General features: G+C 36.9%; 1 protein-coding gene across 1 annotated transcript in view; it reads left to right on the forward strand.

Moving 5' to 3' along the window:
- Positions 1 to 1704: 1704 nt before the first annotated feature.
- Positions 1705 to 13106, forward strand: part of LOC150077223 (salivary peroxidase/catechol oxidase-like) — a 168069-nt gene continuing 156667 nt past the window's right edge. The window contains exon 1 of the mRNA XM_090386951.1: positions 1705 to 1754. Coding sequence (XP_090243077.1) covers positions 1747 to 1754 — 8 coding nt within the window. The 5' untranslated portion in view covers positions 1705 to 1746. The remainder of the gene's footprint in view (positions 1755 to 13106) is intronic.

Below are 13106 nucleotides of genomic sequence, written 5' to 3' on the forward strand. Positions count from 1 at the left end.
AAAAAAAAATTAAGCGATAATGATACAATCAGACATGAAGTTGTCTCAGCTGTGCAGATAGCGCATGGGTTTATAGAGACAAAGACGTGACTGTTCCACTCTATACAGCAATGGTTAGGCCACATCTTCAGTTCAGAAACCACGTTTTGATAAGGATATCAACCTGTTGGAGAGGGAACAAAGGATAGCAACGCGAATAGTTATGGATGCAAGAGGGTATTCATATAGAAAAAATGCTACTGCTGAAAATTATAATGTCTGCAAAATAAACATCTAACATGGTGACCTGATTGGGTTATTTAAGGCATTAAAAGGGTTGAATAAACTTAAATATGGGACCTTTTCTCAGGTAACAAAGCAAGTGAATATAGATTTGTATTAAGAAACGATAACTGCAAATTAGATGTAAGAATCTTTTTCATTTAAAAGAATTTTTTTATTAAGTAGCACCGAAAACAAACTAGCACTTAACCTTGCCGAAAAGCTTTTTTTTTAATTTAAAGAAACCTCAGAATAATCCATAAATAAAACAAGCAAACGAACCATAAAATACACTGGACACCCAGATTGCAACCAGACATCTTACAGGAGATTTGACTGAGGTGTACAAGATTCTGAAAGGCAAAAGTAAAATAAATGAAGCGTGATCTTTTCATTGTCATAAATGATTCCAGAACCAGGTCCATAAATTCAAATTACGGTTTGGAATAAACTAGCTCCATGGGTGGATATTTGGTATTCATGTTTTATACCAAACTTTATTTAATTAATAGAAGTAAAATGAAATAAAGAAAAATTCAATAAATGAAACTAATAAGAAAGTAAAATAGAAATATTAAATAAAAAAACTTAGGAAAATAAACAAATGCTAAAATAATCCGAACTCAGTGATAAAAGTAGTCATAGAAAAAAAAATTAAATAAATAAAATAAAGGAAATTTTAGATAAAATTAACGTTGATCTATAATCGTTATAAACCTAGAAATAAACAGAAAAATATTTATAAAATAAAAATGTTAGAAACATTAATATTTCAGTGTCAGAGAGAGATTTTCATCGATTGTAACTACTACATCATCCGATTTACAGTTGCATCATTAGTGAGGCAATCAACCAGGAAATAGTCTGATTCTGTGATAATATACTTCGAAATGTCTTATATTTACTGCAGTCATCAGAGGTTATAACTTTCCTATAAGGGCAAACCATCCATTAGACAAGGATCGTTTTAGGTGTGCTCGTTTCCTATCGAGTGTCGCGCTCTCTTCGCCCCGCTGGATCTTAAGGCTAAGCAGGGAAGTTCACCACACCGCGTTCCATAGAAACGTTGTTGTTGTTGAGGGGTGAAATGAAAATGGGCCATGAGGCTAACTACGTCACGCAGTGTGCTGAATTCCACTGCCGAATCGTAAAGTGGTTTTCCAGCATTGAGAGTTAGGGAAGGGAGGGAGGAAGCCCAGCCTGCGATTCGTACTACAAGTATCACGATAGCAGACACATTATATAAGGATAGGGCCGACCCCCTGAAACTATTTTGTTCGCAACGTGTCCGTTACTGCATTACGTTCAGTGTGGAGTCGTACCACGTGTGTCAACAACGTAAAAAAAAAAGTGTTGGAGTGTCTCCGGGCCCCGAAGGCACAGGAAATCCCCACAACCTCTATAGGACTTTGTGATCTCGGAGTTTGCTAACTTGCATGGGTTTCTCTAGCATTGGATAACCTGCGATTGTTCTGGATCGCACTGATGTTACGGTGAGGTTTTAGCCTTTTATTATTCTTAGTTTGTTTTTATTGATGTGCTGAGTGTCCAAGGAGAATGTGAAGGATCGATTATTGGTATTCTTCTAAAAGGACCACTCCTCGTTCGTTATAACAGAGCCTGGAAAAGTTTGAAGTTTGAGGATGAATAATATTTGATAACGCAACAGGTTGGAGTATATACAACAAATTTTGCAATTGCTATCGATCAGAAGTTTTATCACTGTATAACATTATTATGATATTGGGTTTCATGAGAATAAAGTAAAAGATGTATGGCGCAAGTATCAGCAAACGAATTAAATTCTGGATTTTACTAGATAGTTGATTATCAAAGATCTATTTGAGACTAAACTAAACTAGACTAAACGCAACCGCCTATACTGTTATAGGCGACCCTTACAATTCCGCCCTTTTTCTTTAGAAGTATCATTAATGAAGGCCGATGCCCTGGGCGTTCAGCAACGCGAGATGCTACTAATCCGACTCTGTTTGTTCCAAGATGTTGGTCATGCAGTCTGAGTAACACGCTTGACATGTTCTTTTGTGAGTTGAAGGATCAAATATGAGAAAAGAACGCCTAACAACGGAGCTAAAAGAAAAATACGTAAAGATATTTGAAGAGAGTTTAACCTCTGGATGTACTGATTTCTTTGATCACTTCCCGGATGGAATTAGAGACAATTATCGGAAAAAATATATTTTTAAGTAAGATGGTTAAAATTCTGGTACAGATCTTTTGTCCAATGAATCGCAAATTTTATTCTACAGCTAATATCAATCTCCAGTTTTCAAAAATTCTGTCAGTCAGGTTTTTGGATGGTTTTAAAAATACGCTCTTTGAAATCATTGAACATCCACGTGAACATGCGCTACATGAAAACCAAAAACTGACGAAGCTCTTTGGTTTTAATTTTTATAATTTCCAGCATCTTTAAGTCTCTCTCTCTCTCTCTTCACACATCACCGTATATACGGGCCAAGGACAAAGCTTGGGGATATGAAACAGGCCAGTCTTACATATGGGTAAGCTGGAAAAATTTCTCATTTAATGCGCACAAATACCAGTTGGAAAGAAAAGAAAAGAAGAAAACAGAAAGAGAATTTCTTAGTCGAGCAAGGTATGGGTAAATTACCTCGGAGAAAGAAAATACAAATAAACTTGAAAATACACAGGGAAATATTTTGTTCATTGGTCCATTACGAATAAAACCAAGAAAATACGGCTGAAACAACATTACCGGTTGATATATTGGAAATCTCGTCAACTTATCGCAATAAATCTTGTATAATTCTCAGTGTTTGCAATACTCTTACTTTGTCTCAAGGCTAAAAGCAGGAAACGCATTTTGAGCAAAAATTAATAAAAAGACTTTATCAGTTGAGATTTTTTATAAAACAATTGCGAAATGTAGATTTAATCAGACACCTTTCACTTTTTCAAAAATGCTAAGCGGCAGAGCTGAATGTGAAATATATATTCATTTTCAGTTTTTGGCTTCTGTACCAGTTTGCAAATGGACAAGTCCCAGATTCTTACCAACATTTGTACAGAAAGTAGGAAATATATGACGAAGTTCGTATCGGGAATATGATAATTGGAAATAATTGCCTTAACATTATAGATGTACAGAAAGTACACAATTCTGGGCCTTTCTAGAAACTATGGAATGATCATCTCGCTGATACAGGTTGGCTGTATTTGGGAAGATGATCACTTGAGGTCGTTTCGGTTATTACAGGAAAATAAATTCGTGTTCTGCTGTTACTAGGTATGTTTTATAAGAACTGGTGAGGTTACATTTTATATTTGAAACCTTTACCACACAAACCTTATCTTCAGATGATGAAATCAATGGTATAATCAATGATTATACCATCGATTTCATCATCTGGTGAATGTTCGACAGTTTGAAAACCGTCCTCACTGCTTGTTAATAACATATGATTGCCAGTTTATCGTTCTCTCTGGGTCTGACGTAGCCGAGTGGTCAATAAAGAAATACAGCAAAACATACGTTTTAATTGACCTTGGATATAAATCACGTGACTACAAAAGGTTGATGATAAAATTCTTGTAAAATTACTAGTTGTAAACTCCGCAGATCTGTGTGGTCGTGACCGAGTATAAACAGAATATTTCTGTTTTGAGTGACACTCTCATTTTGGGAAATTAAGATGGAAATACCTGACGAAATTTCATATACATTGGTGTCCAAATATTGTATAGAGTTTCAACCATAAATTCTGAAATATCAAGGTAAACAGGTATTTGATTATAAAATCTTTTATTATTATAAGACTCGATTATATTGGGTTTGGGAAAAAAGATGATTGTCTTCATTAAACATAATCGTGAGACCATGATTTCCCAAATCTTATTGGCTAGTCTGACAGACATTAAACAGTCAGTAGGATCACGCCCGACAGCCAAACAACTCTTACAATGAGCTCTCGTGCTGTTTACAAGGTCAATTATAAGGCCTTGTAAAACAGGGATTTACAACCTTGTAATAAATCCAATCTTTCAGGTGCAGATTGTAGCTCTCGAAGGATTCAGGAAAGAGATCAGCGTGTTTCAATTCTTAAATCATCCCAGACATGCTTAACAGATTTATGCGTGGTGATCTGGTTGGCAACTTCCACCGAAGAATATCCTCATTTTGAGTCAATTTTTTTTTCTACTAGCAAAACATGTGTGGAAGGGCATCATCAGGCACGAAAGTGAATTCAAAGCCTATAGGATATCTGAAAAGTCAACAGAGCTCAAAGATATGGTCCCCATACTGAGCAGACAGGTTTCCTTCAGCAAAGTTGGGTCGATCGTCGTAGCCATTCATTACCATCAAGTTTTCGCAGACAGCTGCTACATCAGCTGTTTCTTTCTCCGACGTTTAGAAAGATAGAGGAGTGTTTCACCATCATTCGGGATGAAAACATGCCGAGAAACAGTTTCAAGACTGAATCTTGAGTCATCGGTAAAGATAAAGCTGGCTCCAGAAATGGAATCAAGTAGGCCTTCATACATAGAATTTCCTTTCGCGAAGTCTTATACAATTTCCCTTGAAGCTATCATTCCTGTGTTATTGCCATAGCCTTGATAATCTCAAGGTTATGGCAATAACATCTAGCTGACCACGAACTTAACTCCAGATATTGCAATAACCTTCAGATTACTATTTTTGACACGCTGCTTACAGCTCTATATGCTTCTGCTTGCGATTGTCGTAGTCAAATTGCCACGCACCGTTCTTTGAATCCTGGAAATGTCCATATTTGATATTCTAAGTCCATAGAAAGATATTCTAAGAATTTAACATATATCTATAAGAATAAGAACTTCACAACCAGCTGAGTAGGGTAAGGGCAAATTGATTAATGCCTTGTATTTGTGGGTCGCATTCAACATCTTGATGTCAGCTGCCTTGTTTAATGTTTGCGATATTGACACGGGCAGGGGGTTACTGTGGAGAGCTGACTTCTCGAGTCCGTCACATCAGTTAAGTTCTAAGTTGAGACGAAAATGTGTGAATTCCAGCACGTGCTAAGCGAGGCAACACGGGCAATGTGAACCCGTGGTTATGTAAGTGTACAGATCGTGACACTCGTCGAAATTTTTTCCAGCGATTATTTTTTATGATATAAACTAAAATTTTGATATTATATAAAAATCTTATTTTTAGGCGCGCTCACAAACGAGTAAAGCGCCCACTGTCTTCAATTTTTCGTCCGTTAGTCAGTCAGTCCGTCCGCATGTAACAACTCGATTCCCAGTAATGGATTTCGATGAAATTTTATATTTAAATCTTTTAAAAGTATTTATCGATCCTTCCAATTACTTCAAATCGTGCTAAGAATTCGTCATTTTATTTTTAACCATAAAAGTTCGAGTTATATACATTTTTTAAAGATATTCCATCTACTATTTATTAAAGTTTATTTTATTTTATTTATTGACACGAATAAAAGCAACCTCATCCTGTTGGAGATAGCCGTCTGTATATAAGCTTGCTTTCTCGCTTCACATGCCCCTGCTAATGCTATATCCTTGATTTCATAAATTACAAGAGTTTGTTATGTTTCTCCTAGATGGCAGCACGATACTATCGCGTTTTTCTCAGACACAACTCGGGTCTGCATAGTTTATTCAAATATGATTAAAATTCGTCAAGTTTTAATTTATACTAAGCTGAATTTATATTTTTCACCTTTCCATCTGGCTTTTTTAAGTAAGTAGCGTGTCTGAAAAACTCTCAATAGTCAGTATAGTTTTAAACTGGAATTTTTATGATTTTCGAAGAAGGATAAAAGATCTAAATTCATTGATTCTTTCCTAATGCATCTAATTTTATTTATTCGTGTATTATTTATTTTTTAATGTGTATATTTTTCTTTATTTTGTTAATATAAAATTATTCGAAATCCAGAATATATAATATATTTTTGGATAATAAAAAATAGAAGGTAATGTGAATAGGGGTGTTCAGGACCATGAGGCCGGACGACGATTGCCTTTTGGACCAACAGCAAATTTCGGTCATCAGTTGATAATAATGACACGATAAGTGATGCAGATGTGGTCACCAGACCTATCAGTCAGGCTCTGAATGCGAATATTTTTACCTGAGCTGTATTCAGAGCCAGCAGAGAACGCTCAGGGTAGTTACTTCTTCTTTTTTTAAGAACTGCTCCTTTCCTTCCCCATTGGATTTGTTTGCTCATCCGATGGATGGGTATTTTCAGTTTTTTCTGTTTATGACATGATGTTTTAAGGAGTAACGTTATATGGAATAAAATCAAGTTTTAATGAATATACACTGAGTGAACACTTTATTAGTACACTTTACTAATAGCGAGTGGTCATCCTTCAGCCCTCGGAATAACCTGGATTCATTGGCGAGATTTAACGAGGTGTCGAAAGCATGACATAGGAATTCCTACAATTTCTGCAAATTGGATGTTTGCGGATCTATACTGCGAAGAGCTTGTTCCACCTCATCATACAAAATTTGTATAGGTGCTCAACTGGGTTGGTAGCTGGGGAGGTCACCACAATAGGCTGAATTCACTCTCACGTTCCTGGAACCAGTTATGTACAATTGTGACCATATGAGTGGTGCATTATCCTGTTGGAAGAATCCGCTTGCAGATGGATAAACTGCAGCCATGAAAGGATGACGCGCCTGGTAGAAAACAATTTTCATATAATCTGTTGCATCCAAATGTTGCTCCTCTAGTATCAAAGGACCAATGTGCACGAAACGCTCGCCACATCGTTACCCTGCTACCACCACCACCACCACCACCACCACCAGTCTGCATTGTTGACATCTAGCAGGATGAGTCAATGGACTCGTGCTGTTTTCGCCATTATCTGGTCCTTCCATCGGAATACAACATTAAGAACCGGGATTCGTCAAATCAGGAAACATTTCTGCAATCTTTCAGTTTGCAGTGTTAGCGTTCCTAAGCTCACCAATCGCATCCTCTCGTTTGTTATTTACTGGTTCTAGTCCTGTAGTCCGCTGCGATACCTCATCCTTGACAAAGTACGATGACAAAGTATTATAATATTTTTATGAGAGCAAAGGCGCTTTTCTGATATTTGGACATAGATGTCAAAATTCCTAGTTTCGCGTCTGTGTCTGCTAAAAGAAATGATAAAGGGGAAAAACAAAAGTTTCACCATTTGTTCAAAAGTGAAATAATAAAAAGCGCATTTCCTACTGCCGTTTGTCTAAAAATTAAGTTTCCAGTCTTTATCCAATATATATATATAAGATCCAAGTGGTAAGACAAAAATGGAGAAAGATCTGTCGGCCAATATGAAACTGGAAAATAGGATGATTGAGGCAATGTAATTATTGAATTTGTGGAGGAACAAAATTTGTTCATCATGAACTCATTCTTCAAGAAAAAGTTCAACAAAAGTAGACAGGGAAGAGCCCTCTTGTGAAACTGATTTCACACTGACAAATAATAAAGCCCTCGTGGGTAGCACAGTTGGTAAGATCGCCTGGTATGTATATCTCTAGCCAACTATTTTCAAAATGCCTTCTACTTAACAAAGTACCTGTAGCATGGAAAAAATGCAGAAGCCATCCCACAAAATGTGACAAGGCAGATTTAAAAAAACTAACGACCAATAAGCTTACTGCCAGTTGTCCACAAGGTTTTCACAAAGATACTTTCAAGAAGATTAAGCACAATACTTGATATGGCACAACCAAAGAACGAACAGGTTTCAGAAGCAGCTTCAGTACAATGGATCACATCCAAACAGAGCAACAAGTTATTGAACAGCACAATTTATATTATAACTTTACATTCTGTAAAGCCTTCATAAACTATGAACAAACATTCAACTCAGTCCCCAAACATCGACGTAGAAAAAGGAGTCCGACAAGGAAACAATCTCCCAAAAACTCTTTACTGCCTTGTTCAGAAGAAATTTTTGCAAGCTAAATTGGGATAATAAAGGACTCAAGAGAAATTGAGATTACCTGAATCATTTATCACTTGCAGATGGTATCATTTTCTTTGACAATGATCAGGAAGAATTGCAACAGAACATTGAAAAACTGTAGCATGAAAGCAATAAGTTCGGTTTGAAGATAAATATCACAAAAACACAGGCTCTGTTCAATAAATTTACCAGACAAAATAAAATCGTGGCCAATGGACAAGAACTAGAAGAAGTGGAAAGGTATGTTTACCTTGGACAAGAAATTTTAACGGATGCAAACATCATGATGGAAATTGGACGGCGCATAAAATTAGGATGACAAGCATTTGAAAAGTTTAATATAGTCTTCAGGAGAAAATTGCCACTCTGTCTCAAACGAAAGGTTTTGATCAATGTATCCTCCCTGTCTAACATATGATAGACGTCAATAGCAAGGTTTCCTTCCACCTCGGAGACTCAGGTTTTTCGTCCAGCAAAACAGGCAAAGCGACCAGAGAACAACCTGAGTCTCCAGGTTGAATCACATGAATCAATATTCGGGTGATTTAATATGACAATTTTTTTGTCCTAACATATGGTTGTGAAACATAGACAATGAATACTTTACAAAGACTGGGGGGTCACACAGAAAAGTATATAGCGCCGAATTTTGAACACAACCAAAAGAGACCGAAAAATATGTGCATGGATTTGCCAACAAACCAAGGTTTGTGACATCGTTGAAAGAACAAAGATCTTAAAATGGAAACGGGCAGGTCACATATTAAGAAGAACTGATAGTAGATGGACCAAACGAATTTTGAAATGGATACCACCAGACGCCCAAGAAAAAGACTAAAGATGAGGTGGATCGAAGAAATTGAGAAATAGCTGAAGAAGAAGATAATGATGATGAATAAATATAATTAGCGATTCATCATTTCACGAAAAGAGGGCAGTAAATGAAACTTAAAGAGGGCAGAAACTTAAACCATACCAGTGATATCACATTACTTTAAGTACAGTACTTCATTAAACCCGAACGTCCTGCAAAACAGAATACACTGGATGAAAATAACAGCAGAATGAAATAAAAACGTTAGCTTTATTAGTTAAACTATCAATACTTGTTGTAAGCTCCAATCATAAAGTAAATTTGATAAAGCGAGCATCGCGTCTATTTCCTTGTTGTCACAAAAGATGGGAACAGGAAGCAATTCTCTGAGGTCATGCAATTAATGGCCAGTGATCAGAGATCAGCGTTTAGGAAAAACGGAAACATAATTCCAAAATAAGAGGTTGTGTCCCTAACAAAAGGGCGGAAAATTGTTGTGATGTACTTATAACTGTAATTAAACCACGTGAATTGTTACAATATGAATTTGCTTGCGTACAGCAGTTTACATACTATAAGTAAGCTAAAATACAAACGCCCATTACAACTAGATGGATTCTTATTTCTGCTCCGGCACGATAATTGCATCTAGATTGCAGGATCATCTAGACAAAACTGCAGTAATAATTTAGACACAGCATGGGTTTGTTAAGGGAAAGTCTTGTCTGACAAATTTGATTGGATTTCAGGAAAGCTTTTGATACTGTTGCACATGGAAGACTACTGTACAAATTGGAGCAGAATGGTATTAAGGGCAAGTTGCTACAATGGATAAAAGGGCGGCTGAGTGGGAGACGACAGAGAGTGGTAATCAATGGACACTGCTCTTCGTGAAATAATGTTGTTAGTGGAGTCCTCCAGGGTTCAGTGTTGGGCCCACTGTTGTTTCGTATATTTATCAATGATATTGATGAAGGTATATCAGACTTAATGTCCAAGTATGCAGATGATACAAAGGTTGACAGGGTTGTTAATGACAGTAATGGCATTGCGCTACTGCAACAGGATCTAGAAAAGTTGGGCAGATGTGCTGAGAAGTGGCAACTGAAGTTTAACATTGACAAATGCAAAGTACTGCATATGGGTAGAAGTAACCCCAGAGAAACGTACTACACTTAGGGTGGTAGAAAATGAAAAAGACCTGGGAGTAATTGTGCAGTCAGATATGAAGTTTTCCGAGCAGTGTAGACTGACTGCCAAAGCGGGTCATGGGATATTGTAAATGATATACAGGAATTTTTCTAGTAGGAAAAAGGACGCGATTATCCCTTTGTATAAGACAATGGCCAGGCCACACCTAGAGTAATGTGTACAGGTCTGGAGGCCTCATTTTAGGAAAGATTTAGAGTTGCTTGAGAGTACAGAGAAGGGCACATGCAAACCTTTTCCACAAGCACGATCAAGTGACGATCAAATTTCTGGTGTTTGAAAATAAAACTCCGAGATCTCCGAACTCTGAAACCGTGGCAATATCTGAGCCACAAATCGTATACTTGAAGCGACGCGATCTTCTTCGTAGGACTAGCGAATGAGAAGATGAAGCATTTATTAGCGTTTATTCTAAGTCCATTGTCGGCCGCACACCAAGCAAAAGGAATTTTTGAGGTCTTTCTGAAGGCAGATAGCATCAGAAACGTTCTTTGCAGGCCTGAAAATTTTGATATGGTCTGAGTAGATCACGATTTTAATTTCGCTGTTGTCAGTTGCTTTCGTAAGGTCGTTGAAAAAGGTACAGAAAAGAAGGGGGGGCAAGGGAAGAACTTTGCAGGACCCCGCTTTGAGGAGAAAAGACAGCTGCTCTTCTATTCTTCATGATCCGTGTGTGTGCAGAGGCTCCAGTTTTCTCAACGTGGCTGAGTTAATCGGTCTCAGGCGAGGATAGCATGATGCTTTTCTCCCAGAAACTCTGAATTTTCGTCCAGCAAACAGAAAATTGACTTCAGAACACATGCAATTTACAGATAATATACACGGAGCAATATGGCCTTAGAAGCCGATCCTACAACAAAAACAACAGTCGAGTTTTCCATAATGTAAAAGTTTGGAACTAAGCAGGTGGTGCAGAATTCTATTATAGGCTTTTGCAAGTATATGTAGACAACATCAGCTTGATTGCCACTTGGCAACCTTTTCAATGACCAAGTTCTAAGTAGAACTGAGGTTTGTGATCGTAGTAGTAGTGGTAGCTGTTGTTGTTGTAGGGTTTTAGGCGCATCAGCATCTTAGACCATATTGCACTGCATATAATATGTCTGTAAATTGCGTGTATTCTGTGGTCGATTTATTGGACGAAAAACCCCGAGTTTCCGAGAGTAAAAACCATGCTACTTTCGCCTGAGACTGACTAAACTCAGTCACGTTGTGAAAAAGACTCATAAAAATTCTTCGCGTCATTTAAGGGATTCGAACTGAGGTCTTTTCCACCCGGTGTGGGGAGGACGGTGTTACATCAACTGTCATATTCACAAAGGCTTTCTTTGTCATCACTGATCTACCAAATGTAAATCCATGCTGTACGTTAAAGTAGAAAAAAGCTGCAAGATGTCCGTGAACGGCAGTATCGAAAATCTTTACCAGGGAATTTAAGATAGGTATGGAGCGATAGTGCTTAACCTTTTGAGGACTGTTGTACTTGGGACATTGGTATTTTGAGTTAATATTTTTCTTTGGCTAATTCCTTTCCCTATTCTGAATGCCGGAATTATAGAACAGCTAGATTGTTTTATAATCTTCCTCTTTGGCAAAACAGCTACATATTATAAAAATGAGCACTGCTTGATCTCCCTCCATCAGAACGTTGAATTTCCCCTTCTCTTAATGATTTATAGTTCCATCTCAGTGAAATAGATCTGGATTTAACATTTGACTTCATAATTTTGCAACCGAAGTGAATGAACCATGACCTAGCTTGCTCGGATGTTGTGAAAGTATTAAACAGAACTTCAGTAGGAAGAATTACTTTTTTTGTTTGTTAAAATTAAAAAAAAAAAATAGTCCGTTTTTTTTTAGTTAAGAGGAAAGGACGTTTTTTAATATTTATATCAAGTTTATTCATATCTGTTGAATATATCTATATAGCAATGAAAAATCTTTAAGAATATTTAAGATAATCGTTAACTGTATTAAGTGTTATTCTGTATTCAGTTGTGAATAGCCTGAGTGTTGATATTTTCAAATACTTCTGTTTCAGAAATAAACTAATTCGTTCACTTAAAAATGTTTTCCTCAGATCTGTCTAATGTTTAAATGGGCAGACAATTTCGCCACAGAGCTAATAATTTGTTACTAATCCAAAAGTGATCGTAAACTTAAAACCAGTTCTCTCAGTGCCTTTCTAAATTACTACCATAATTTAGACTCCCCCTGAACAATAAAAGTGCATCTGTAACCCACATCACACCGGAAGCTTAACACCTGAGGTCTTTAAGAAGTTATTACTGACTTCAGTAATGATTTTTTGAAGAATATTTGTGGTGACACACTTTCTTCATTGCGAACATGATTTACTTTAGAAGGTATGACCTGGGACTAGAAAGAATCACCACTGATGGTAGAAATGCGTGCTCTTGTCATCACAATGTATCATAAATGTCAAGTAGGACTGATGTAATATAAAAATATTTATATAAGGCGATCACAACATTTCCTTGACCGATAATTTATACCAAATGCTCTGGGCAGACAGCGTAATAGAGAAATCGATTCCAAATTACAGAGATCCCTCCCCCCACCATATTTTCTGAGATGCAAGTCACTTCCAATGGAGTAAGAACTTCTTGCTGATTTTTCAATGCCTAAAGACAATTACATTATTTCACTTTTATGTTCTGGCACAACATGTAACAGATAATCAACTTCTGCGTAACATTGGGTGGTTAGGCCCTCAAGAAAAATAGAGAAAAATACAGCGGAAAGAGTTACTGGGATTGAGCTTATATCATGATGATCAATTCATTTTCCTTCATTACGAGCACTAAGATTTCAAACACTCCAATATTCATAAATG

Source organism: Mastigoproctus giganteus, chromosome 12 (assembly GCF_048544385.1).
Source record: "Mastigoproctus giganteus isolate SK-2022 chromosome 12, ASM4854438v1, whole genome shotgun sequence".
Lineage (NCBI taxonomy): Eukaryota > Metazoa > Arthropoda > Arachnida > Uropygi > Thelyphonidae > Mastigoproctus > Mastigoproctus giganteus.